Consider the following 26,737-nt stretch of genomic DNA (forward strand, 5'->3'; position numbering starts at 1 on the left):
TACATGAAGGCAACGGATGGAAGACAAGCGCTTGTTCACAGTATCAGGACTACAGATAAAGAAGCTGATGAAGTTGTTATAAATCTTAACCAAAGCTCTTGCGTCTTCATTTGTGCAGGAGTTAGGCACAACATTCATCAATGCCTTGTTTTAGCTCAGATAAAAGCTCTTGATGTGCAGAAACAAGCTCAATGCTTAGTGTAATACATTTATAAATAAATGAAGAATGCCCCAAGTTCCAAAAGGAGAGTCCGGAACAAGCTCAATGCTGTGCTGTCTCATGTAGACATTAATATTTTCTGTTTTGCTTTATGGAATTGGCATGGCTAAGTTGGAATGCGCAAGGTCTTATGGTGAACTAGTTCCGATGTTCCTTCAATCTCATGATGAACTAATCCAAGCAAGAACATATTTAATTTAAAGGCTTCTCAAAAGAAGGTTTGATCGCACAAAAATGTTGTATGACATACTCACAATTTACATCTATTCAAACGATTCTATCTGTATACACTGTGAAGAACTGGTTATACTTGCAACGTATTTTAGCACTTACATTACTCAAAACCATTCTCTCAAGAACTGCTGATGCAGCCTGACATCTAGTCAAAACCGAAGTCTCAGCAAAAAACTGGGATACATAATCTGATCATACAGACCTGGTTATCATTTTTCTTGCTGATCCTAAGAGTTGGGCAACAGCTTGCCGTTGTACATCTTTTCAAGCAACTTCTTTGCGTCTGGTCGTCGGAGAAGCCCCTTGTTGTTTGGGACGCCTGTTCCAAGACAAATTGGGCAGACCAGCTTCCCCCGCCCTACATGACAGTAACCATAGAAGTGTGTGATTTACAAATAAACCTGTAAAGTGAAAAAATGAAGTCTTGATGGATATGAAATCTAGTACATTAGCACAAAACAATGCATACCATAGCAATTCGGGCATTCTGTGAACTCATAAATATCTTTGGCTCTCTTTCTGTTGAGAGCCTTCCATTTCCCTGTGCCGCCACACATATCACCTGAATCCAGCTGACAATGAATTATTGAAGGATAACACAGTTTACCAGTTTTCAGGCCAAGAATTTTGGACGAGTCAATACAGCTAGTATATTTTTTTGCGGGTAGCTAGTATATTGATTACGGGCAAACAGTCAATGTTGTTAAAGATGCGAAGAAATGAAAACTACTACAAATGCAGGATTCCCCCTAAACTCTTATGATGCCCGTGGTCATATAACTTGTTGAAGGTTTAAACATAAAACTAGCTTCCAACGAACCATGTTTGCAGTTACAACTGAAGGTAGCAGTTCTGAAACACATGCTGAAATTGTAGGCTAATGAATCTATGATCGAAATTATTCTTTCGAACTTCTGTTCAAGGTGGAGCCCTATTCTTATGACTGATGAAAGCATGTAATATCAACAAGGACAACACAGATTACCAGTTTTCAGGCCAAGAATTCTGGACGAGCCAATACAGCTAGTATATTTGATTATGGGCAAACAGCCAATATTGTTAAAGATGTGAAGAAAATCAAGAAATCAAAACTAATAGAAATGTAGGATTTCCCCCTAAACTCTTGTGATGCCCGTGGCCATACAACTTGTTGAAGGTTTAAACACAAAACTAGCTTCTAATGAACCATGTTTGCAGTTACTAATGAATGTAGCAGTTCTGAAACACATGCTGCAATTGTAGGCTAATCTATGAACGAAGTTATTCTTCCGAACTTCTGTTCAAGGTGGAGGAGCTCTATTCTTATGACTGATGGAAGCATGTAGCATCAACAAGGCATAATGGCACAGAAAGAGATCAAGGACCAAAAATCTTACATATTATAGCGCCGCCACCGCCACAATTCCTGCATACTGCCTTTTGCATATCTGCGGCAAGTCCATTCGGTGTATAAAGTGTTGGGCCTGACGCACTGATCAATGTTACAGCACACAGGCAAGCAAGACATTTTCTTCTAGAAGGGGTAGTTTCTTCATCCTATAAGAGAGAAAAAGCACATCAGACTTCTAAGCAAATGTTACCCGTACAAGGTTATGGTAAGCGACTAAGTGTAAGGAGTAGCAAATCCAGGAACACGAAATTGGTAGTTACCCATACACCCGTTTGGCTCTTTAGACATTGTTCGACAGTCTTGGGTTAATATAAGACTACTCGGTGAGGAAATAGACATTTCACTCAAACCTCCTCCCCCAACAGCATGGTTATGATTGCCAGTTGCTACATATCAGAGCTCAAAGGAAAGCTAGTAGTCGACACTCGACACATAGGTTCTGGATGACCCGGTTCTATGCTTTTGTTGATGAATAATCCTTGAGGTTTTGATTATATAATCTGCAGTCCTATATCTTACAGGTATCACCTCTTCCATCAGAAGAAGCTTGATTCTCAACTATGTGACTGATAACCATTAGTCCATTAACCGTGAGACACTAAGGCTCTAACTGACTATAGTCATATCACGGTATTTTGCCTGGTCCGCCTGTTTTGCTACTCAAATTATGTTGCTACAAGTTAAAACTATGCAATTTGAAGACTAGTACTCCGTAATGCTAAACAAAAGTTAATACTCCGTATGCAAGTTTTTTCCGATAAAGAACAGTATGCATGTTTGGTGAAGACTAGAGGGTCACTGGAGTTGGGAAGAGAAGGGAACACTTCGCACAACCTTGCCACTGGTGTCTGACTTGCTTGTTGCACATTCTTCTACATCATCCGGTTTCGAGCAGCAACTGATTCGGCGCCGCACTGAAACATTACCAAAGCACACAAGTTAGCTTACTTCACAAATTGGGAATAATCCTGTATCGTGCCAAGAAGAACACGGCAGGCAACAGCGCTAAAGCCTGCTAATTCGCAGCCCCAGATGGAGCAGCACTCCATGGACGGTCCTAGCAGAAAAGAATTATACTTACCTTCGCCCGGCCGGCGGAGGCCGCCTCCAACGGCAGCGGTGCGGGGGCGAGGGCAGAGCGACAGCGGCGGCGCCGGCGCTGTCGCCGGCGAGAGGAGGAAGTGGGAGCTGATGCCGGCCATGTCTCACACACGTCTCCGCAGCAACCTCTCTCACTTCACCTTGTGGCGCTATGAGGACCAGAAGAGGGCGGAGCAGCGGCACCGCGCTTGGAGATTGGGGAAGCCAAATATCTGGCCCGGCTCGGTCGGACCGTGTCGTTCGTACGTCCGAGTCCGGCTCGCACCCAACCGGAGGGGCGAGCTCGCATCACTCGGCGGCCGCGTCGCCGGCCGGCCGGCCGTCCGCCATGTCGTCTAGGAGCGAGCGCAGCCTCGGCTCCGCCTACGCGACACCGGCCACAATCTTCGGGGACCTCTCGCGCGGATCTGCCGCGTCCGCCTCTGGCAGCGCCGCCAGTAGCGGCAAGAGCCCGGCGGAGGGCACGGGGACGAAGAGGAAGCCGCCCTTCCGGCCTGCGCCGGACGACACCAAGCCCGTGCTCCGCGACCCAGTTCGTTCCCCCCATCCCCCTCCTCGAGCGCGCGCCATAGTTTTTGCTTGATTTTGGATGTCCATCGTATTCAGAGTTTGTGCTTTGGTTGTTTTGATTTGCAGATCTCGCGGTCGGACCCCGTGGAAACCGAGCAGGCCGTGCTGCGGCTGCCGCCCTTCCCCTGACGCCGACCCGCGTCCTGATGGTACGCTACTCTCTCTGCCCCTCTACAGTTTGGTTGCCAGCATCTCGTAGCATTCCCACATTCTTTAACCTGCATATTAGGAACCTAGAATGTTGGTAATGCGGTATGCCAGACGAGAGACGAATCAGAATGCGTACAATCACATCATAATGTTGTGTCTTGCCGCTGCTTACAGTGGAGACATGCGGCCATAGTCTTCTGCATCATACATTGCGTAAGGGCGATTGGGCATGGTTTGAATTATGCCCTGCAATAGGATGTTTCTCAGGTGATGTAGTCAGTCTACAGCTAGTTACTATTCTTTAGGTGCAAGGTTTATCCAACATGCTATCCAGATTGTAGGCCAGCCATTTGTTTAGGGCAAAAAGTGTAGGCCAGGAATTTTGACTAATAGCCTGATATTGAGTTGGTGGAAGTAATTATTCGATTGACTTTCTTAGCTTTCATTGAGTTGGTTGCTACGCCAAAATGTTTGCAATAGTTTGGACCATCAGCAGAAGTATTGTACTAGATACGGATGTCTCCACGGAGGTGGTAACTACCTCCGTTCAAAAATAAGTGTCTTAGTTGTAGATACATCCGTATCTAGAAAAAGTCGAGACACTTATTTTTGGACGGAGGGGTATTTGTAACTGCCATGTGATAAGATTTCAAAACATTTCCCTTGTTTCTTCTGCTGATAAATGTTGCTGGCAGATGGCTTGCCATAGAATACATTTTTAGCGACTGGAGGTTGTTGCCACCTCCTATAAAATCCATGGTTTTAAAGGCGTCGCCTTAGGGACGCCTAAGCGTCCAAGCGCTCCCCCTCCGCCTTAGAAAAACGCCCGCCTTAGGCGCCTAGGCGTCCAAAGCGTCCGCCTAGGCGTCGCCTAAGCGTCGGAGCACCCCCCTTCGCCTTAGGACGCCTTGGCGCCTTTAAAACCATGATAAAATCTGTGGTTAAAATAGCGGGCTATAGCCGATAGCTGCAGCAATTTTTGAAGCTATGAAAGGCTATAGCGCAGCTAAAGCCATATAGCCAATTTGCTAAACAATGAACAAAAAAATATTTGGGCAGCATATAATCGTATATATATCAATAATTCACAGATGCATAACATAATAACATCTTCACATAAGAGATACACATAATCAGGACATAGTTCACAGATAATTAAATACATAGTTTTGTCCAAATATTGCAACATCATTAAGCAGTTCAGGACATAGTTCTGTCCGTAAATTACATACCAACAGCAAGTTCTTCACAGATACAACAAGTTCACAGCAAGCAACATCAAGCAACAACAAGTTCAGATAACCAGCAAGACATGCATGCAATCAATCTGAGTCGGCTGAAGCATCGGAGAAAATGTCATCATCTTAATGATTACCTTCTATTTCTGAAGCTGAAGAACTGGAAGAATCAGATAGGATGGCATCTTCTTGGACACAATTAAGCAAATAATGCATATTCTTCTTCCGCTTCTTCCTAACGTGTGCATTTCTCTTTCCTTGTGCTTGCGATGTTGATGCTTCTGGTTCTTCAGTCACATTATCAGGTTGTTCTTGTTGAACTTGCCAATTGTCTTCAGGAACAATCCCAGTAATGAACTCATTCTCATCATCTTCAAGAACATCACCTATTATCTTCTCTATGGGGTCCCTTTTCTTGTTTTGTTTCTGATCCATCATCCGTGAGTTAACCTTGACAAAGACAAGGTCCCTAAGCCTATCACGAAGTAGCCTATTGCGCTTCTTCACATGGACCTGTGTAAATTTAGAAGTACAAATTTTATAAGCTGCAACAAACTAGAAGCTAATGTTTTTCATGCATTTTTAGAAATATACAATGGAAGTTGTGCAGCCAGCAACATGTGGTAAACTAGAAGCTAATGTTGGTGTACTAATAAGAGTTGAAAGATTTCTTACTTGTTCAAATGCTGAAAGATTTCTCTCACAAGCCGAGGAGCTGCATGGCAAACTAAGAATCTTTACTGCTAAATTCTTCAGGTTTGGTGAGCTTGCACCATGATTCAACCACCATGTTGCTGCATTAAGTCATGGCCAGATTATTAGGTACGCAAATAAAGAGATGACAAAGAGGAGAAGTGAGATCAAATCAGCAAGCACCTCACCTGGATCGTAGTTTTTGTTTCTTCTCTGTCTTGTGGCAATGTCTGTTCCAAAAGACTCCTTCCCACCTCGATATTCCTCGAGTTCTTCAATCATCTTATCTTGTTCTTCAAAATTCTCAATCATTGTTGTTATGCAAGTGATCACAGCTGCTCTAAATTTTCCATCTTTCTCAATTTGAACCTTGTTTGGATAGTAGTAGTAGGGGTTCAGAAAGTAACCAGCCAAATGTAGGGGCTTCTTGAGCTTGTTGTCCCAGCGCTTGTCAATGATATCCAAAACTGATTTGCAACGACTCTCATCATTGTCGAACCTCAACAAACACTCCTTTTTTGCATCTAGCATGCAACCATAGAAGAATCCCATTGCTGGCACATCGCTATCCACTCTTCTCAACACATTGGCCATTGGCTCAAAGAAATTCACAGCAAGATCAACACGCTTCCAGAAGGCTTCAGACTTCACCACTTTCTGAGCTTTGTCCCCTTTGTCCTTCTTCAAGTATCCCATTTCATGTAGCTCATCTGATCTGAATAGTTTCTGCAGCCCATACTTGTTATCTTGCAAGCTTTTTAGATTGAGATAAGCTGTGGCAAATCTGGTAACACCTGAGCGCACAAGATCTTTCTTAAGAACACTCCTCATCAAAGCCAACACCCTTGTATAAGCATACAAGAACACAGTAACTAGCCTTGCTTCGACAATTGTTTTGTCAACCGGTCCAAGCTTCCCTATGTCCTCCAACACGAGATCAATTGTGTGGGCTGCACATCCATTCCAAAAAATGGAAGGTCTCTTTGCTTTTAATAGAATTGCTGCTGCCATGTTGACACTAGCATTGTCAGTCACCACTTGTACCACCTTGTCTGCCCCTATATCTTCAATGCACTGATCGACAAGCTCAAAGATATATCTGCCATCTTTTTTTACATCCGAGCAATCAACTGAATTCACGAATAAGCCACCATGAGCGCTATGAACAACTAGGTTCATTACTCCCCTACACTTCCTATCTGTCCATGCATCAGTCATGACAGTACAGCCAGTGAGCTCCCATGTTTCCCTATGGTGCTTGAATGTATCCATCACTTTTTTCTTCCTTTTCTGCAAAAATGGTCCACTCATCTCATATGCACTAGGTCCCTCCAAATCTTTACCAAAACGTCCAATGGCCTCAAGCATACAAGCAAAGCTAGTAAGTGTCACAGTGTTGTGTGGGATGCTAGCTTCATAGAAGAATTGGCATATGTACTCACAAGCTCTATTCCTCCTCTTCACTCTTTCTTGAGTTGACAACACTGATTGAGTCTTTGTGCCAAGGTTATATTTCTTGACAGATTCTTTTATTGTACTTGAACTATAGAACTTCTCCATAGATCCTGCACCTTTGAAGCTACTTCTTTGGGGTTTTGACTTCATCACAACCGCATTGCCACAATCTTCATCACCTTCTTCTCCCTCCGAGTGATCCAAGCAAACTTTACCTCTGGCTGTTTCCAATGCCTCAACTTTCTTATCCCTTGCAACATTATTGCTTAGCAGTAAAGCCAACATCTCTGCCTTGACGTCAGTAGGAACCTTTGGGCAAGGTGTAACACTGAATCCTTTAATGCCAGCAAGGTGGTACTTGATCCTTGTAACACCATTAGTGCATATCTTGTCACAGAAATTACACTTGAGGGCATTCTTCTTATTCTTATCTGGAATAGTACTATACTTCCAAGCAGGATCATCTGAGAGACCAGTAGCTGCTGGAGGTTGTTGTATCGAGGCGGTGCTTGATGCACCAGTACCTACAGAACAAAAAGGTCAAACAAATTAGGAAGAGGCTGAATGGCCAACAAAAGTTAATAAAACAGTGCAAACATCTACTATACTAGTCACACATTAAGGCATGAGCTGGCTAGGTAATGCAATCAAAACAGGGTAACAAAGTTTAGGATCTATTGATCGCATATGACATAGCAAAATTTGGACAGTTTTACAAATTAAAAAGAGAGTAGAGACTAGAGGGGCTTGCCTTGATGCGACATGGTTGCCGTGGTAGCAGCAGACCGAGAGCAGCAATTGAGCAACCACTCCACTGTAGTTTGTGCCTAGAGGCAGAGACAGTAGTCACGTTTAGTTAGCTACTTGCTTGCTTAGCTACATACGTACATTAGTCCAAGCTTTTCTAGTACACCATGGAGCTGCTAAATTAGGAGCACAAGGTTTCAATTTATAGGCCATGGAAATAAATCTCACGGATGGAAACTGCGGAACTGACTGGAGGATATCAATCCAATTGACGACGCCCTTGCCGGATTACAGCAGCAGTCCACTGCAGCAACCAGAGCAGCAGCAGTCCAGCGCGGCGTGGAGAGGTAGGGTGGCCTGGGTCGCTTGCGGCGAGGAGAGCTCGGGCAGAGGTTGAGCAACTCGCCGCCTCGGCATTCAGCAGTGCGGTGAAGAGCTTGAGCACCTCCGGCAGCGAGGGCGTCCGGGTTCAGCAGCGACGACTGTCAGATTCAGCAGCGAGGGTGCGCTGCCATGGTTGCCTCTCCTGTCCTGCCTAGTTTGGGAGACAAGGGACATGGTATATTTTGTGGCTAGGGTTAGACTCGTGGGGATTAGCGGGGCTATTAGCAGCTATTTCTATTTTAGCCTTTGAAGCCTCTAGCTGTAGCCGTAGGCCTCGCGAAAGTTTATAGCCAGCTATTTTAACCAGAGTTTAAAATAGACATTCTTCATATAGAACTGCCAGGGCTATATTTAAATGACTCTAACTAGTACTGAATACATTAAACAAAGTTTTTTTTTTTCAATTTTCAAGGGTCTGTGTGTGTGTTGTGTGGTGGTGGTGGGGGGTGTTGAGGCTGTGAGAATATGGAGATTGAATTTCTCTCATAAATTTTTCACACTGACTAGATGATATTAACCAATAAATTTTGTTACTTTCTCTGTAGATTCAACTTTCCCATTGCTATATATTTCAAAGTTTTCTCTGAACAAATAAAATGATATACTCCCTCCGTCCATAAATAGATGCCTGAGGTTTGTTTGTCTAAATCTGGATGTAAATAGCGTCTAGATACATCCAGATTTAGATAAATCTCAGACGTCTATTTATGGACAGAGGTAGTACCAGGTTGTTCTCTTTATCTCAAGTATCGTCCAATGTCAAAAAAAGTTGATTGCCATATCTGCGTACATATGTGTCTCATAATGATTCTATATATGGACCTTCATCAATCTTAAAATATATAGAAGGCTGAATTATTTCCTTCATTTGCTCATTTGCTGTGTTATACTTAACAATGAGTGGCTTTCCCTTAACTAATTGTCTTACCTATATCCTAGATGTGTAATTTCCATGTAGTTATACCTTGCTGACTATTCAAATAGTATGATCTTATGCTCTTTTTTTGTCAGATCCCATGGTGCAGATAATTCTAAAGAAGTTACTGAGATAAGGTTTTGTCTGAATTTATTCTGCAAGAGTTGGCTCGTCTTGGCAGATGCTTTTATTGTGGAGAACGAAGGGCCCTCATTGGAAGACTTGGCTAATATTAGCTTGTTTCTTCCGTAATCCTAGCATTTTCTAGTCTTCTTTTGAGGGGAGTGTCTCATAGTTTTAATCTAGTTCCACATGGGGTTGTAGGAGGAGATGAAGTGCTTCTAATTGCAATTGCTGGATACACGACATAGTTTTACCGCTTCAATGCCAATTCATTTTTTCGGGAAAGTGCCCTACTCTTATTGCTTGCTTCCTATTAACAAAATGTTGGGGCCTAAGAACATCTCCAATAGACGCTCGAAACGATGCTGTATCCAAAAAACTGACTAGTTTAGCGCGTGGGTGCAAATTAATGCTCTAATAGGTGTTTCAACCGGCGCTGTAAAATAGAGCTTGAGGTAAAAGCGTTATCTCGTGCATTATATTTACAGCGCTGGAAAGAGCGCACGCTATCTCGTTCACACAGAAACAACCATATATTTTTACAGCTCTAAAATTTAGAGCTTTTGTTGGAGGTGAATATGGTCTCGCGCGCAAAATATAGATGGAGAGCGCCTATTGGAGATGCTCTAATCAACTGAAGCAAATCTTCATCCTCCCTCTATCTTATTCATCAACACAATTTTGTTTCCACTGGGATGTCCGCCGTCCAATGTTGTGATTATCCCAGTCAATTTTCCAATAATGTCAGTAGGTCCTGAACAAACCTATGTACGGTCGAGATCCGGGAGCATTGCATTATTCATCTTTTTTTGGAACGCCAACTGAAATATCGCCTGGTAATGGTGGAACTATGGGTGCCAAATTCACTTACCGGGAGATTTAATCAATCACATCATGTTACAGTGAAGGCTTACACAATGCAAATCATGGAAAAGGGAGTACTCCGTACAAAATATCGTCTTTGTCATAAGAATGAGACTTTTAGACATTTGTTTTTTTTAAATTCCCCCTTTGCTTGTGTTGTTTGGTCTATCGTTCACTCGTCTATCCACCCTTGTAATGTGACCCAAATATTTGGGAGCTGGTTGCGGGGGTTTGATAAGAAGCTGAGGGTTCTTATCTTTGGTAGGTGTTGACTTTTTTTAATGAATGATATGATTTTTAACGAAATGGGATATGTCTTTTACCCATGCAGATTTGTATACTCATATATATGTTTGCTCTCTTCTTGATCAACGGTTCACATTATAATCTTGCTCACTACTTGGTCTACGATTCTTAGATTATGGTTGCATTATTTCATCCGCAACAAGTAGTTCGACAGCTATTTGCCCAACAAGTAGTTCGAGAGCTATTTGCCCACCATGGATGCAATCTAGTATGCAAATTGTCGCTTTGTGGATTTATCTTTCTATTTTCATACTTTGTTAGATGTTATACTTTTGCCCTCTATGTGCATCTTCGAATGCAAATGCCGGTGTAAGCTCTTGCAGTTATATATCACATGGGGTGTGTTTGAATACTCACTACGGGAAAAAAGCTCAGTGCCGTGCACGGGTCTTTGCCGTGTGCTTGCAGAGCCCTTTGCTGTGCGGAAGTTCTTTGCCGTGCGCCTCGCGCACGGCAATGAATTCTTTGCCGTGTGGCTCCGGGGCGACGCACGGCAAACAAACAGCGCACGGCAAAGAGCCAGGTCAGCGCTCGGCAAAGTAAGCAATGCACGGCAAACAAAGCAAAAGCTCACGGCAAAGAAACATGCACGGCAACGAGGGAGCCAAGGCGCACGGCAAAGCCGTGGGCACGGCAACGATGCCTTTGCCGTGCGTGGCAACCCTTTGCCGTGCGTTTTTGCACGGCACAGAGGGCAGTTTCATTTCTTTTCCTTCTTTTGTAGTATTCATATTTATATTAATACTTATATTTGTTGTAAAATTAGTTTTTACTTTTTGTAGACTATTTGTTAGTGTTACTTAATATAATCTGTATACCGATAAAACAAGTAATCTACATCTTCATCGACCCAACATATCAGGGTTTCAGAGCAAATTAACGGGGGTTCGGTGTCTGCTAAGTGTTATCGCCCCCACATATTTGGTGCAATTTCTTACAGCTTTACACCTTACACGACACTTCCAAACATATTCTTGGTCCACATGAAAGTTTGGCTGAGATTCAATGCTCCGGAGGTCTTCCCCCCCCCCCCCCAACACAGCGGTCTATATATGGGCCCCGGGGGTCTACCCCCCTAGATTTCTCCGCGCGAGGTTCCACCAACATACTTTTTGATAGGTTTAGTTTTGTTTAGTTCATACACACATGGAAAGCTAGGTTTGACACACTTTGGCACACTATAGCCACCGGTATACCCGCGGCGGGACACTTCAGCCTACAAGTCGAGGAATCTTCCAAGTGTATCGCCCGAAAGAGAGGAATCTCACACATGGGAGCTATGCCTTGCACCATTTGGTGAATCACACCTTCCAACACACTTTCACACATATCCTAGGTCCACTTGCAAGTTTTGGTGGCATTCCGGTGCCCCGGCGGTCGTCCCCCCCGATAAAGGCGGTCTGTGTGCCTCGGGGGGTCTACCCCCCTAGATTTCTCCGCGCGAGGTTCCACCAACATACTTTTTGATAGGTTTAGTTTTGTTTAGTCCATACACACATGGAAAGCTAGGTTTGACACACTTTGGCACACTATAGCCACCGGTATACCCGCGGCGGGACACTTCAGCCTACAAGTCGAGGAATCTTCCAAGTGTATCGCCCGAAAGAGAGGAATCTCACACATGGGAGCTATGCCTTGCACCATTTGGTGAATCACACCTTCCAACACACTTTCACACATATCCTAGGTCCACTTGCAAGTTTTGGTGGCATTCCGGTGCCCCGGCGGTCGTCCCCCCCGATAAAGGCGGTTTGTGTGCCTCGGGGGGTCTACCCCCCTAGATTTCTCCGCGCGAGGTTCCACCAACATACTTTTTGATAGGTTTAGTTTTGTTTAGTCCATACACACATGGAAAACTAGGTTTGACACACTTTGGCACACTATAGCCACCGGTATACCCGCGGCGGGACACTTCAGCCTACAAGTCGAGGAATCTTCCAAGTGTATCGCCCGAAAGAGAGGAATCTCACACATGGGAGCTATGCCTTGCACCATTTGGTGAATCACACCTTCCAACACACTTTCACACATATCCTAGGTCCACTTGCAAGTTTTGGTGGCATTCCGGTGCCCCGGCGGTCGTTCCCCCCGATAAAGGCGGTCTGTGTGCCTCGGGGGGTCTACCCCCCTAGATTTCTCCGCGCGAGGTTCCACCAACATACTTTTTGATAGGTTTAGTTTTGTTTAGTCCATACACACATGGAAAGCTAGGTTTGACACACTTTGGCACACTATAGCCACCGGTATATACCCGCGGCGGGACACTTCAGCCTACAAGTCGAGGAATCTTCCAAGTGTATCGCCCGAAAGAGAGGAATCTCACACATGGGAGCTATGCCTTGCACCATTTGGTGAATCACACCTTCCAACACACTTTCACACATATCCTAGGTCCACTTGCAAGTTTTGGTGGCATTCCGGTGCCCCGGCGGTCGTCCCCCCGATAAAGGCGGTCTGTGTGCCTCCGGCGGTCTACCCCCCTAGATTTCTCCGCGCGAGGTTCCACCAACATACTTTTTGATAGGTTTAGTTTTGTTTAGTCCATACACACATGGAAAGCTAGGTTTGACACACTTTGGCACACTATAGCCACCGGTATACCCGCGGCGGGACACTACAGCAACACAGGCGAGGAATCTTCCAAGTGTATCGCCCGAAAGAGAGGAATCTCACACATGGGAGCTATGCCTTGCACCATTTGGTGAATCACACCTTCCAACACACTTTCACACATATCCTAGGTCCACTTGCAAGTTTTGGTGGCATTCCGGTGCCCCGGCGGTCGCCCCCCCCGATAAAGGCGGTCTGTGTGCCTCCGGCGGTCTACCCCCCTAGATTTCTCCGCGCGAGGTTCCACCAACATACTTTTTGATAGGTTTAGTTTTGTTTAGTCCATACACACATGGAAAGCTAGGTTTGACACACTTTGGCACACTATAGCCACCGGTATACCCGCGGCGGGACACTTCAGCCTACAAGTCGAGGAATCTTCCAAGTGTATCGCCCGAAAGAGAGGAATCTCACACATGGGAGCTATGCCTTGCACCATTTGGTGAATCACACCTTCCAACACACTTTCACACATATCCTAGGTCCACTTGCAAGTTTTGGTGGCATTCCGGTGCCCCGGCGGTCGTTCCCCCCGATAAAGGCGGTATGTGTGCCTCGGGGGTCTACCCCCCTAGATTTCTCCGCGCGAGGTTTCACCAACATACTTTTTGATAGGTTTAGTTTTGTTTAGTCCATACACACATGGAAAGCTAGGTTTGACACACTTTGGCACACTATAGCCACCGGTATAAACCCGCCGCGGGACACTTCACAAAACAACTCGAGGAATCTTCCAAGTGTATCGCCCGAAAGAGAGGAATCTCACACATGGGAGCTATGCCTTGCACCATTTGGTGAATCACACCTTCCAACACACTTTCACACATATCCTAGGTCCACTTGCAAGTTTTGGTGGCATTCCGGTGCCCCGGCGGTCGTCCCCCCCGATAAAGGCGGTCTGTGTGCCTCCGGCGGTCTACCCCCCTAGATTTCTCCGCGCGAGGTTCCACCAACATACTTTTTGATAGGTTTAGTTTTGTTTAGTCCATACACACATGGAAAGCTAGGTTTGACACACTTTGGCACACTATAGCCACCGGTATACCCGCGGCGGGACACTTCAGCCTACAAGTCGAGGAATCTTCCAAGTGTATCGCCCGAAAGAGAGGAATCTCACACATGGGAGCTATGCCTTGCACCATTTGGTGAATCACACCTTCCAACACACTTTCACACATATCCTAGGTCCACTTGCAAGTTTTGGTGGCATTCCGGTGCCCCGGCGGTCGTCCCCCCCGATAAAGGCGGTCTGTGTGCCTCCGGCGGTCTACCCCCCTAGATTTCTCCGCGCGAGGTTCCACCAACATACTTTTTGATAGGTTTAGTTTTGTTTAGTCCATACACACATGGAAAGCTAGGTTTGACACACTTTGGCACACTATAGCCACCGGTATACCCGCGGCGGGACACTTCAGCCTACAAGTCGAGGAATCTTCCAAGTGTATCGCCCGAAAGAGAGGAATCTCACACATGGGAGCTATGCCTTGCACCATTTGGTGAATCACACCTTCCAACACACTTTCACACATATCCTAGGTCCACTTGCAAGTTTTGGTGGCATTCCGGTGCCCCGGCGGTCGTCCCCCCCGATAAAGGCGGTCTGTGTGCCTCCCGCGGTCTACCCCCCTAGATTTCTCCGCGCGAGGTTCCACCAACATACTTTTTGATAGGTTTAGTTTTGTTTAGTCCATACACACATGGAAAGCTAGGTTTGACACACTTTGGCACACGTACTATAGCCACCGGTAGACCGCCGGAGGCACACAGACCGCCTTTATCGGGGGGGACGACCGCCGGGGCACCGGAATGCCACCAAAACTTGCAAGTGGACCTAGGATATGTGTGAAAGTGTGTTGGAAGGTGTGATTCACCAAATGGTGCAAGGCATAGCTCCCATGTGTGAGATTCCTCTCTTTCGGGCGATACACTTGGAAGTTTCCTCGACTTGTAGGTCAAGTGTCCCGCCGCGGTAATACCGGTGGCTATAGTGTGCCAAAGTGTGTCAAACCTAGCTTTCCATGTGTGTATGGACTAAACAAAACTAAACCTATCAAAAAGTATGTTGGTGGAACCTCGCGCGGAGAAATCTAGGGGGGTAGACCCCCGGGGCCCATATATAGACCGCTGTGTTGGGGGGGGGGGAAGACCTCCGGAGCATTGAATCTCAGCCAAACTTTCATGTGGACCAAGAATATGTTTGGAAGTGTCGTGTAAGGTGTAAAGCTGTAAGAAATTGCACCAAATATGTGGGGGGAGGGGTCGATGAAGATGTAGATTACTTGTTTTATCGGTATACAGATTATATTAAGTAACACTAACAAAAAGTCTACAAAAAGTAAAAACTAATTTTACAACAAATATAAGTATTAATATAAATATGAATACTACAAAAGAAGGAAAAGAAATGAAACTGCCCTCTGTGCCGTGCAAAAACGCACGGCAAAGGGTTGCCACACACGGCAAAGGCGTCGTTGCCGTGCAGGGGCACACGGCAAAGGCCGATTGCGCTCGGCAAAGCCGACGTGGCGCTCGGCAAAGACTTTTGCTCGGCAAAGCCGACGTGGCGCACGGCAAAGGCGTGCACTCGGCAAAGGCGTGCACTTTTAGGTCGGGCCGGATCCGACCAGCGCTACCTTACCCATTCGCCAACACCCACATCGCGCCCCCGGCCCTCCCGACGCGCCGCCACCTCGCCGTGCCCATCGCGCCCCCTGCCGACGCGCCGCCACCTCGCGCCGCCACCTCGCGCCGCCTCGCCGTGCCCTCCTCGCTTCGCCCTCGCCCCGCACGCACGCGCGCACCGGCGGCGCGCGCCTCTCCAAGGCCGCCGTAGCTCCCGCCCCAAGTTCTTCTTGCGTGGCCGCCGCCGCCCTGCACTGCCGCCGACACGCAGATCTCCTCCTCCGGCGTTCTTCCCATGCCCGCCGGCCACGCCGCCCTGCACTGCCACCGCTGCTGCTGAGCTCCTTTTCGCCCTTCACTTCCTGGGCGGCAAGGTGAGGAGCAACTCCAAATTTGTGCTACCAAATTGTTAACAGATAGTTTAGTTGCTACAGCCTAGGGAATTTGATATTGGTACAGATCAAGTTGCAATGATATTGCCGTGAAGTGATTTGGGGAAAGTGAGTAACCTGTCACTTGTGTCATGCGCATTGGGAAGAATTAGAGCAGCTGCCGAGCTGCAGTAGAAAAATTAAAGAAATAGAGGGCTAGAGGAGATGAGGAATTCTAGACTGAGTTTCCGAGTCGCCGCTGCAACTTTTCTGGCCTCTTGCCGGCCTGCGTCTGCTGTTTGCCCAGGAATTGCAGATTTGGGACGGGGTCTGGGCGGCGGGCGCCCGCACGCGCTACTTTCTGCTGTACAGTTGTCGGATCAAGTCTCTCCGGCAGTCCGCCTGCTACCTCAGCCGCTCACGCACCGGTTCATGTTAGGTCGGCAGTTGCCCTAGCTAGCGGCCTAGCGCCATTGATGCCCTCGAGAAGAATCAAGGAGAAAAAGGATGCGACGAATGTATCGGAAACAGATGAATCTCTCTCGTACTGGGTTGAGTTAATTAGTGCTTTAGTGGGCTTTACACGGGGATGCATAGATATACATTTTTTCTCACCTGGGCTGGGCGGGCCATGGCCCGGTTTTGCCCCAAGGAAGCTCCGCCAGTGATGTGTAGGATGCACGACTCATATTAATCTGATTCTTATTCTTGAAATAATCTAGCATATCAAATAAATTGTGTTCGCTTGCAATAATTAGTAATTCATTTTGTCGCTATGCGAGCGATGCTTACAGGAGGACACGGGGCGGCGCCGCGAGGGTCTCTGAGGGGGCGTCCCGGATCTTCTTCGAGGTGGTCACGGGGGGCGGCGTCGCGGTGGTCTTTGAGGGGCCGTCCCGGATCTTGTTCGCCGACTCGCTCACGCGTCAAGGGTAAAAATCTCGCCCCTATGTACCTAGGTTTTTTTTTTGGGTCTAGATCACCAAGTATGTCGCGTTACCTAGGCGTCTCTTCCCGACCGTAAGGGTTACGCGGATAAATATGCATTAGTGGTCTCGCATATTATGAAGCGTAACTCTTACGGCATTTATCGGGACAGTCGGCGGATTCGTAGTTGGGTACGTTCTCCCTGCTCTACCCCGATCCGAGTCAGGATTTCGGCAGCGCCTCCCCGTTGTTCTCCGGATGCACACCCCTCTCGGCTTTTTGGCGAGACGTGTATCGGGAGAGCAGCGGGGAGGTGCTGCCGAAATTCTGTCTCGGATCAGGGTAGAGCAGGGAGAACGTACTCAATCTACGGATCCGGCGGCTGCTAGGAGCCCACCTAGTAGAGATTCAGGTTGATGCATGCGTAAAAAAGGAAAAATTAAAATGCGGATCATGTTTGATATAAATTCTAAGTTCGTCTGTTTTGGTGCTGGTTAGAGGATGGATAACCGTGACTGGATGTACGATGGCAGAATCGGTCCGTGGAAATATACCGAGGAATGGGGAGAAAAGACCCAGCAGTTCGTGGACAGGGCGTTTGACATCCCTAGCAGACCCAGGACAGTTTTTTGCCCTTGTAGTAAGTGCAACAACCAAAAAACACAGGACAAGGAAACTATGAGTCTTCACCTGATCAAGTCCGGGTTTAAACCGTCCTACAAGATTTGGACTTTTCATGGAGAAAAGGCGAAGAAACGTGCTAGGAAGGAGGTGCGGCAGATTCAGCCTACGAGAGAATATGATACTGGGTTTGATAGGTGCCTAGAGAACTTGGCTAATGGTAATGTGCCTGAAAGCCCTCATGTAGAGGCGGAGACACCTAGGGATGCGGAGACAAGTGAGGAGCCGGAGGAAAACACAAAGAAGTATTACGAGGCTTTGTTTGCTTCGCAGAAACCCCTACACGTAAATACAGATGTCACCCAACTAGATGCCATCGCTCGCCTTTTGGCCTTTAAGTGCCACAGGAATCTGTGCAGAGATGGGTTCGATGAACTTCTGGTCCTCGTTGGCAGCATTCTGCCGAAAGGGCACCTCTTGCCGCAAAACTTCTACTATTCGAAAAAATTGCTCAGTGACCTCAAGATGTCATCTCAGCAGATACACGCTTGTCCAAAGGGATGCATGCTATTCAGAGAGGAGCATGCTAACACAAACTATTGCATCCATTGCAATAGCTCTAGGTACTTTGAGGTTGACACCAATGGTGATGGTCAGAAGAGGCAGACCACGGTTGCCAAGAATATCCTCCGCTATCTTCCAGTCCTACCGAGGATCCAGCGGCTCTTCATGACCGAGGATATCGCCCACAGATGAGGTGGGCTGTAGAAGGGATCAGACCAGACAGTGGCAAGATGATACATCCGTCGGATGGTACTGCATGGAAGAACTTTGTCAAGAAATATCCCCTGAAAGCCGGTGACCCGAGGAGCGTAGCAATTGCGATATCAACCGATGGGTTCAATCCATATGGTATGTCGGCTGCGGTATACAGTTGTTGGCCAGTGTTTGTTATTCCCCTGAACCTACCCCTGGCGTCCGCACGAGATCAGAGTACATGTTTGTGTCGATGATAATCCCAGGACCGAAATACCCGGGTAAGAACATGAACGTGTATCTGGAACCACTGATTGATGACTTGCTTCTTGGGTGGGAAGATCGCGGGATCCGAACTTATGACGCGGCAAAGAAGGAACACTTCGATATGTATGTCTGGTACCACACGTCCCTGCATGACTTGCCAGCACGAGCTTTGTTCTGCGGGTGGTGTACACATGGGAAGTGGCCTTGTCCGGAGTGCAGGCAAGCCGTGACTTTCTTCTGGCTAAACAAGGGTGGCAAGTATTCCTGCTTTGATGAAGCTCGACAGTTCCTTGAGCAGAGTCATGAATACAGGAGTGATGTTAAGAGTTTCAAAAAAGGCCGTGTTGTCCATGCACCGAAGCCAATTCCGAAGACCGGACAGGAAACCAAGGCCGAGTTAGACGCTCTCGCCCTAACCCCGATGGGAATGGTTTCTTGGGATATGGGGAGACACACCAATGGACCCACAAGCCGTGCTTCTGGAAGCTTCCTTACTTTGAGTTTCTCGAGCTCCCGCATAACATTGATGTAATGCACACCGAGAAGAATATCAGTGAAGCCATTTGGAGCACCATAGTGGACACTGAGAAGACGAAGGATAACATAAAGGCTCGAATTGACCAGGAAAAGTTGTGCGATAGGCCAGAGTTGAACATGCAGCCACCTCATGGTGCCAAAAAAACTTGGACTAAGCCACACGCTCCGTTCTGCCTCACAAAGGCCCAAAAAAGGGAGGTCTTCCAATGGATGAAGGACTCCTTGTTTTTCCCTGATGGGTTCGCAGCCAACTGGATGAGGGGTCTTAACATTGAAACGTTGCGAGTACAAGGACTGAAGAGTCATGACTACCACGTATGGATTGAGCGGATAATGCCGGTGATGATTCGAGGCTATGTCCCTGAGAAGACTTGGCGAGTGCTAGCGAGGTTGAGTTATTTCTTCCGCCAGATTTGTGCAAGGGAGTTAGACACTAAAGTGATTGAGAAGCTGGATGAACAGGCACCCATGTTGCTTTGCGATCTAGAGAAGATCTTTCCTCCAGCGTTCTTTAATCCGATGCAACATATGATCCTGCACCTCGCGAAGGAATGCTTAAAGGGGGGGCCGAATTGGGGCCGTTGGCAGTTTGGTCCCGAGAGAGAAACACAAAAGCTTCGTCAGATGACTGGCAATAAATGCAAGATCGAAGCATCCATAGCCGAGGCAGTCCTGAACGTGGAGGTGGCAAACTTCACCACTAAGCACTATGATCCCAACATTCCCACAAAGCACAACCCGGTCCTCCGTTACAATGCCGCCAACAATGAAGATGTACCCAAGCTTAGCATCTTCATAGGGCTTGGCGGCAAGTCAAGTGGCTCGAAGCCGTACACAACGAATTTACATGAGCGGGAGTTGATCCACTCATATGTCTTGAACACCATGGTGGAAGTGAAGCCGTACATCAAGTAAGTGCTAACCATTTAGTTATTCGCAAACATTCATCGTATGTTCGTGGCTAACTCTTCCTCCGTTCACTGTTGTAGACAATTCACGGCTAAATATTGGAGGTATACCCACAGGGATCCTACCTCGGAAGAATCCAAGGATATTTTCGATAAGGGCGGCGGTCACGGTTTCGAGGCTGGTTCTGTGGTTTGGTACTATCCTATCCAAATTTGTTTGTACACCGTCGACATTTCGGCCGACATTTCTTGTTCTAAACTTGTCGTCCTAATCTTGTAGGCAAGAACCGACAAAGACATGAATCCCTTGCTACGAAAAATTGCTAGGGGCTTCAACCATTCCGTCGACTCGTTCAATTCTTATGACGTGAACGGGTATCGCTTCCAGAACCCATCAATACACAACAAGCCGTCCAAACAAGAAGACAATAAATAGCGGGGTGGTATGTCAAGGTGATGATGGACTCCATTACTATGGAAGAGTCGAGGGTATATACGAGCTGAATTACGGGTTTGACAAAGGGCTAAATCCCGTCGTATTCAAATGCCATTGGTTCGACCCACGCCGCGTGAGACGGGATCCTGAAATTGGATTGGTCGAAGTTGAAAGAAGCTCTGTTTATAAGGGAGAGGACGTGTACATTTTGGCCACCCAAGCCTTCCAAGTATTCTATCTCCCGTACGCGTGCCGAAACCCGACCAAACGTCTACATGGATGGGATGTTGTGATGACGGTTCCTTCACGCATTAGGCCACCCCCGCCAAACAAGGACGATTACCGCCGCGTAGACCCCTCAACAAGGACTGTTGATTTTTATCAAGAAGAAGGGCTCCCCGGTCATTTCACTATCGACTTGTCGGCCGTTGTTGATAACATGGTCGTGAGACGATGAGCAAGAAGAAGATGCGGTTATGGAGGAAGACAATGAAGAATATGAAGCTGAGGATGTGTGTGCCGTAGAAGACCTTAGTTTGCTCGAGGCGTTCAAAGCAGGCGTTGACCTAGATCCAAATGGACCACCTCCAGGTTTCATCGATGATTATTGGTTCGCTGAGCCTGATGATGATGAAACATGTGGTCCGATTACGGATGTCGACATAGGCTACTGATCTATGTAGTTGTAATTGTGAGGCTATCCTATATATGTACTGAACTATGTGTTATTTGTAATAAACTATGATCTATGTAGTTGTAATTGTGAGGCTATCCTATGTACTGAACTATGTGCTATTTGTAATAAACTATGATCTATGTACTGAACTATGTGCTATTTATTGTTGATTTCACTAATATTCATCTGTTTACATTGCATACTAATAAACCACTCTTTTCATTGTGTTTGCAGGTGATTGAAACATGCCGCCAAGAAAAAGAAAGGGAGGTTTCAAAAAGAAGATCAAGGCCGTGGCTGAGCTTGTGGGACTTTCGAGTGGTTCGTCGTCGCAGACACGTCCTCCTAGCGCTCCTCCTAGCCCTCCACCACGGAGGAAGAATGCCCAGCCACGGCGATTTCAGACCCCTTCTCCTAGTCCTCCCCCAGCCGAGGATGATGACGAGGAGCAGTGGGGTGGGGAGGACGAGGAGGACGGTGAGGAGCACGGTGGGCAGGACGAGGAGGCCGGTGGGGAGGACGGTGGGGAGGACGGTGGGGAGGACAGTGGGGAGGACGGTGGGGAGGACGGTGGGGAGGACGGTGGGGAGGACGGTGGGGAGGACCTCGAGGAGGATGAGGGGCTGGGGGGTATGCCGCAGGAGCTAGACCCGACCCTAGTTTGGTCTCCGCCGGTGGAGGAGGTGTACGTTGCAGCCGAGGAGAGGCTGGAACCACGGGACAAGAAGCCGTATAGGCGCGGGATTACGAAACTCCCCAAGCTAAAAACTTGGGCCTTCCGCGATGTTGTTCTCGTGCCCGCTGGAAAGAGGTACATGCTGATTTTGGCATTCCATTATTGAAATTTTTATCATTATACATATTTTTATCACATGCATACTGATTTTGGCATTTCGTTGTGCAGCATGTTCAAGTATGGCGACCCGAGGAGGAAGCCGACACGTGAGTACCCGAACATCCTTGGAGGCATAATTAGGAAGCATTTCCCTGGGATTGTCAATCTCCTACCGGTGGCCGCGACGTGGCTTGGACTTGGAAGCACTACAGCTACGCGGAAGATCCTAGCGGCAAGTACGAAAACATGCAAGAGCGGGTTGTCCGCCACTTCTGGGTACGTGACTTTTGGCTTCTTAGCATTCAAACACTTCTTGGCTACCAATAGTTGCTCTAATTCATCTTATTTTACCTATGTGCATGGTTGCAGAAATACTTCAAGAGGGCTGAGGGCAAGGAAATTGCGTGCGACGTTATCTTACACGAGTTGTGCAGGGTGAGGGTGACTGGCATGCACTACGAGGCACGTGTCCAGTGCGTCCGCGACTGGCACGCCGAGCGCAAAGTTTGGATGAGTAAGGCTGATTGTCGGGATACGCTCATGGCACCATGGCAGTACCTGCAGGTATTAGCATCGATGTGTTATTTATTTCCGCATTTTCATGTAGTTTATGTTCTAATAATGGGTCTATCTTGTGTATGTAGCACCCTCCTCAGTACGTCGGGGAAGACAGGGCGTGCTTTCTTGCGATGGTCATATGGTGGACATCCCGCGAGTACGCCCGGAAGCACGAGGAGGGCAAGCAGAAGCGTTCAGAGATGGGAGGTGGATCACATGTCCTGGGCAGCAAGAACTTGGCCCTTACCTTGCAGGATGAGGTGAGCAAGTGGTTTCTTCATTCTTTCGTTTTATGTTATTGCTAGCCCCGCAAGTGTCTCCCTCTTCACTTAATTGCATGTACTCTTTTGCAGGAAGTGAAGACAGGCGTGGCACCAAACTTGTTTGGCTTTTTCCAAAAGTCGAAGACCAGGAAGGAGCCGCATCCTGAAACGGGGTCCTTGTGGGTCAACGACCTAGCGGAGGGCCAGTGTGGCGCGTACCGCTCGAAGTTCAAGGACAAGCACGGCGAAGACGCCGACCCAACCACCGAAGAGTTTGACGTTGAGGTTGCGGTGCTTGCGGGACAAGGCAAGAAGGGTGGCCGCCTATGGATTGCTGACGGGTTAGTCGACCCAAGTACCATTCCATCTCTACGCCAGATCCGTCGTGGGCGTACGAGCGAGCAGCCTCGGGTAGAGACCCGCCCACGGGCTTCGGACCTAGCTATCGAGAAGTTACGGGTAAGTTCTTCGTCGATCCTCTACGCTTCATTACATGTTTTCCATTGCAATGTTACTGACATCGCGGCAACACAACGTAGGCGGAGATGGAAGAAAGGGAACGGAGGCACCAAGAGGAGCAGATGCAGATGCAGCAGCAGCTTAGGGAGAACATGCAGATGCAGCAGCAGATGTTGCAGCAGATGCAACAACAGCAGCAGATGTTCCAGCAGATGTTCATGAACCAGACCGTGCTGACTTCACCACCGGGGAGTAGTGGTCCTAGCACGTCGTGTCCTCCTATGTTCCCACATTTTGTAAGTGGTTAACTTAATATCTCCGTCTCAATCTTGTTTGTTGTCTAACCGAACTTTGGATATTGCAGATCCCCACGCCCGATCCGGCTGTGATGGCGCTCCTCCAGCAAGCGCCAAGTCAGAGCCCGCTGACACCTGGCTTGACCGTCAACAATACGGGCATCATCCGAGCTGCAGCAGTTTCTAGGTGAGTTCTCCTACACTTCTAATTCTTCCATACCATGTCACTTGTGAATTTTAGCCATTCAACCATGTCAATTTTAGCCAAGATGTTCAATTTTACCTATTCCATGTTAATTTTAGCCATTCCATGTCATCCTTAGCCATTATGTTGAATTTTAGCCATTTCATCCAAATTCTAGCGATTATGTTCAATTTTAGCCATTCCATGTCAATTCTAGTTCTTCCATGTCAATTTTAGCCATTCCATGTCAATTCTAGTTCTTCCATGTCAATTTTAGCCATTCCATGTCAATTCTACTTCTTCCATGTCAATCCTAGTTCTTACATGTCAATTTTAGCCATTCCATGCCACTTATGCATCTATGAACTTGTAGGAGGACAAGGAGGTGGAGAAGGACAAGGAAGTGGAGAAGGACAAGGAAGTGGCGAAGGTTGATGTTGCTTGTGTATGAACTTGTTGTGCGACTTGCCGCATTCTATGTTGGAGACTTTGTTGTTGATGTTGGACTACTTGTTGTATGAACTAATTATGTGATTTGGAACTATTGTATGGACTTTGTTGGACTACTCTTGTATGAACTTTGTTGTTGATGATGCAAATACTCTATATATTGTGCTATATGTGTATCTGGATGATTATTGCTATTTGTGAATTGCATATGCAGGGATTAATGGGGAAGCAGGGAAATTCTGGAATTTTGGCAGCATCTTTGCCGTGCATATGCACACGGCAAAGAAAAAAGCACACGGCAAAGGCCTTCTTTGCCGTGCACACACACACGGCACACGGCAAAGGCCTTCTTTGCCGTGCACACACACACGGCAAAGAGCCTCCAGCTGTGCACTGCGCTGCGCCCTGTGTGCTGGTCTGTTTCTTTGCCGTGCGGGGTGTTGGCGAAGCACACGGCAAAGCCGACCCTGTGCCGTGCGGGTTGGAGGCGGAGCGCACGGCAAAGAACGCCGCACGGCAACAATTTCAGACGCACGGCAAAGAAATCTGCACGGCAAAGTAGGGATAGCGCACGGCAAAGCATGGTTGCACGGCAAAGGCCTTTGCCGTGCCACTTGCCCGCGGCGCACGGCAAAGTCCTCTTTGCCGGGCGGCTCGTTGCCGTGCAGTCTTTGCCGTGCAAGCCCGCACGGCAAAGGCGTTGCCGAGCAGATTTTGGCCTTTGCCGTGCGTTTCGGCTGCACGGCAAAGCACTGTTGTGCCGTAGTGACTCGTATGGGTTTCCTCCCCGCCATATGAAATTTGATCCAGTGGAAAGTGTATGAGTCCATACTTGGCTTGAGCCTATTTACGCACTTCGATTGGTTGTCAACAATTTCATTTTGACTCGGCAGGAGAAACGAAAGCCCATTCGTTTGGTAGGGTGTTTTAGGCTAGTAACCAGCTGGACATGTTGTTTGGTTATGTGCTGAACGGAAGATGCGATAACCTCTTCTCGAACTAGTGAGGTTACAACCCTTTTGTGCATTACTATAGGGTAATAAACAGAAGCAAGTAACATACATACGATCATACATAGAAACCGAAAACAGATGAAAAAAAAACTTCACGACAACATGTATATGATCATATAGAGTTCAGGACAATTCAAGGACATACGGTCATTGATAGTTTGACATGAAATTAGACAAAACTCAGTGTGACAACTAGATATACGATCAGACATGGTTCATTCATCGATTATGGCAAGGGATGAATCCTGTTGTGGGCACCTCTTCATTACCTCAGTCATGTTGTAGTCAAATATAGTGACCTTTAAGATGTCGCCCCTAAGCACCTTGAAGGTAATGACGTAGCTATGCCATTCACGTGTTTGAGCTTCACCATCCAGGAGCAACCGGTGTTCTTCTTCGGGATGATTGTCCTTGTGATGACGGAAACCAATGGAATTGGAAGCATTTCCAATCCTAGCGCCAATATGACCTTGACGTAGTGGGTTGGACCAACATCGTCATAGAAGTGTCTGGTCTTGGGAGGCCTTCCCCTTAGCCTCTTGGTAGAGATGCCCTCTCCAACATCCTTGGAACATCCCTAGCCGAGGTTGTGCACCAGTGAACCCTTCATCGTCTTGGAGCATTGGAAAGGAGAAGGCAATTAGAAGGAGCACAAAGAGGTAAAGCCTCATGTCAAGACACAATGAAGGACAATAAGTGCGTATAAGACCAAATCAAATTTGACAAGGTCTTATAGAAGGAGCACAAAGAGGTAAAGCCTCATGTCAAGGCAAAATGCATGGACATACGACGAGGTCTTATAGACACCCTTTTCCATAAGATGGTGCCACAGTTTAATCATCGGATGGTTCAATTAAATTGTACATATAATTCATGCCTCACCTAGCGCCATGAATGATCCTTCTGACCAAGTACCATGCAAAATCATCAGCCATTGTACACTACACAAGGTCAGATAGAATCATTCGTGGCACCTATTTGGGGCCAGATTTTAATCATTGACACATCAGAACATCAGGGCCTCGTACTAAAAATGGACACACAAAATCTTAGGGACGGTGTGAGCGAACCGAGTTCATTGCTAACCATTACTGTTAGTACAATGCACATGGTTCGCTTAGTCCATCCCTTGATTTGGGCGACATTAGAATCATTGGCCATGGAGAAGAAGAATTCTGCATAACAATTAGGGTTCACCACTAGGTACGGTTAAAAATATTCACGCCATAGTGGTACATTTTAATCATCGACGTGAACACTGAAAACCCCCCAATTCTATCATCCATGCACCCTAAAAACCACATCTAGCTAAATCGGGCAAAATAAAACCATGAAAAAGATGTGCCTCACTGTAGATATGCTTATTAGAACACAGTTTTTTTTTGCGGAATAAAATATATTAATTATGGAATATGGGTTTCATCCCAATTACAAGCTATGCCAATTTCCTCTGGTACTGACCTAGGCCAGATCATATTACAGAAGTTCACACGACCAAAACGAGCTAAACCATGACTCACACCATTTAACTCTCTACAAATATGCTGAAACTTGCAT

The 26,737-nt window shown here is 47.0% G+C and overlaps 5 protein-coding genes across 7 annotated transcripts; 3 read left to right on the forward strand and 2 right to left on the reverse strand.

The window, feature by feature from the left end:
* Window positions 1–392: 392 nt before the first annotated feature.
* On the reverse strand, window positions 393–3,065 carry LOC127318502 (protein PHOTOSYSTEM I ASSEMBLY 2, chloroplastic). The gene is made up of 5 exons (XM_051348982.2): window positions 2,926–3,065; window positions 2,679–2,758; window positions 1,831–1,990; window positions 924–1,016; window positions 393–812 (listed from the first exon to the last, which is right to left on the reverse strand). Exons 1-5 carry the CDS (start codon window positions 3,044–3,046, stop codon window positions 682–684), a joined length of 585 nt encoding a protein of 194 aa, XP_051204942.1. The 5' UTR covers window positions 3,047–3,065; the 3' UTR covers window positions 393–681.
* Window positions 3,066–3,096: 31 nt separating this feature from the next.
* LOC127318503 (uncharacterized) lies at window positions 3,097–9,506 on the forward strand. Of its 3 annotated transcripts, none has more exons than XM_051348983.1 (3): window positions 3,097–3,477; window positions 3,582–3,664; window positions 9,194–9,506. In XM_051348983.1, exons 1-2 carry the CDS (start codon window positions 3,097–3,099, stop codon window positions 3,642–3,644), a joined length of 444 nt encoding a protein of 147 aa, XP_051204943.1. In that variant the 3' UTR covers window positions 3,645–3,664; window positions 9,194–9,506. The 3 variants fall into 3 exon arrangements, with proteins under 3 accessions (XP_051204943.1, XP_051204945.1, XP_051204946.1); XM_051348985.1 differs by lacking the exon at window positions 9,194–9,506 and adding an exon at window positions 5,660–5,958; XM_051348986.2 differs by lacking the exon at window positions 9,194–9,506 and adding an exon at window positions 4,918–5,273.
* Window positions 4,716–7,571, reverse strand: LOC127318528 (uncharacterized). The gene is made up of 3 exons (XM_071823744.1): window positions 5,785–7,571; window positions 5,579–5,697; window positions 4,716–5,416 (listed from the first exon to the last, which is right to left on the reverse strand). The coding sequence occupies exons 1-3, from the start codon at window positions 7,334–7,336 to the stop codon at window positions 5,030–5,032; spliced, it is 2,058 nt and encodes a 685-aa protein (XP_071679845.1). The 5' UTR covers window positions 7,337–7,571; the 3' UTR covers window positions 4,716–5,029.
* A 9,497-nt stretch (window positions 9,507–19,003) lies between the features above and the next one.
* On the forward strand, window positions 19,004–20,312 carry LOC139833693 (uncharacterized). The gene is made up of 3 exons (XM_071824034.1): window positions 19,004–20,013; window positions 20,092–20,205; window positions 20,291–20,312. The coding sequence occupies exons 1-3, from the start codon at window positions 19,097–19,099 to the stop codon at window positions 20,310–20,312; spliced, it is 1,053 nt and encodes a 350-aa protein (XP_071680135.1). The 5' UTR covers window positions 19,004–19,096.
* Window positions 20,313–22,137: 1,825 nt separating this feature from the next.
* On the forward strand, window positions 22,138–24,729 carry LOC127318529 (uncharacterized). The gene is made up of 7 exons (XM_071824035.1): window positions 22,138–22,233; window positions 22,327–22,521; window positions 22,602–22,775; window positions 22,869–23,237; window positions 23,318–23,533; window positions 23,602–23,712; window positions 24,382–24,729. Exons 1-7 carry the CDS (start codon window positions 22,204–22,206, stop codon window positions 24,727–24,729), a joined length of 1,443 nt encoding a protein of 480 aa, XP_071680136.1. The 5' UTR covers window positions 22,138–22,203.
* The last annotated feature ends 2,008 nt before the right edge of the window (window positions 24,730–26,737 follow it).

This window comes from Lolium perenne, chromosome 7 (assembly GCF_019359855.2).
Source record: "Lolium perenne isolate Kyuss_39 chromosome 7, Kyuss_2.0, whole genome shotgun sequence".
In the NCBI taxonomy this organism is placed as follows: Eukaryota; Viridiplantae; Streptophyta; class Magnoliopsida; order Poales; family Poaceae; genus Lolium; species Lolium perenne.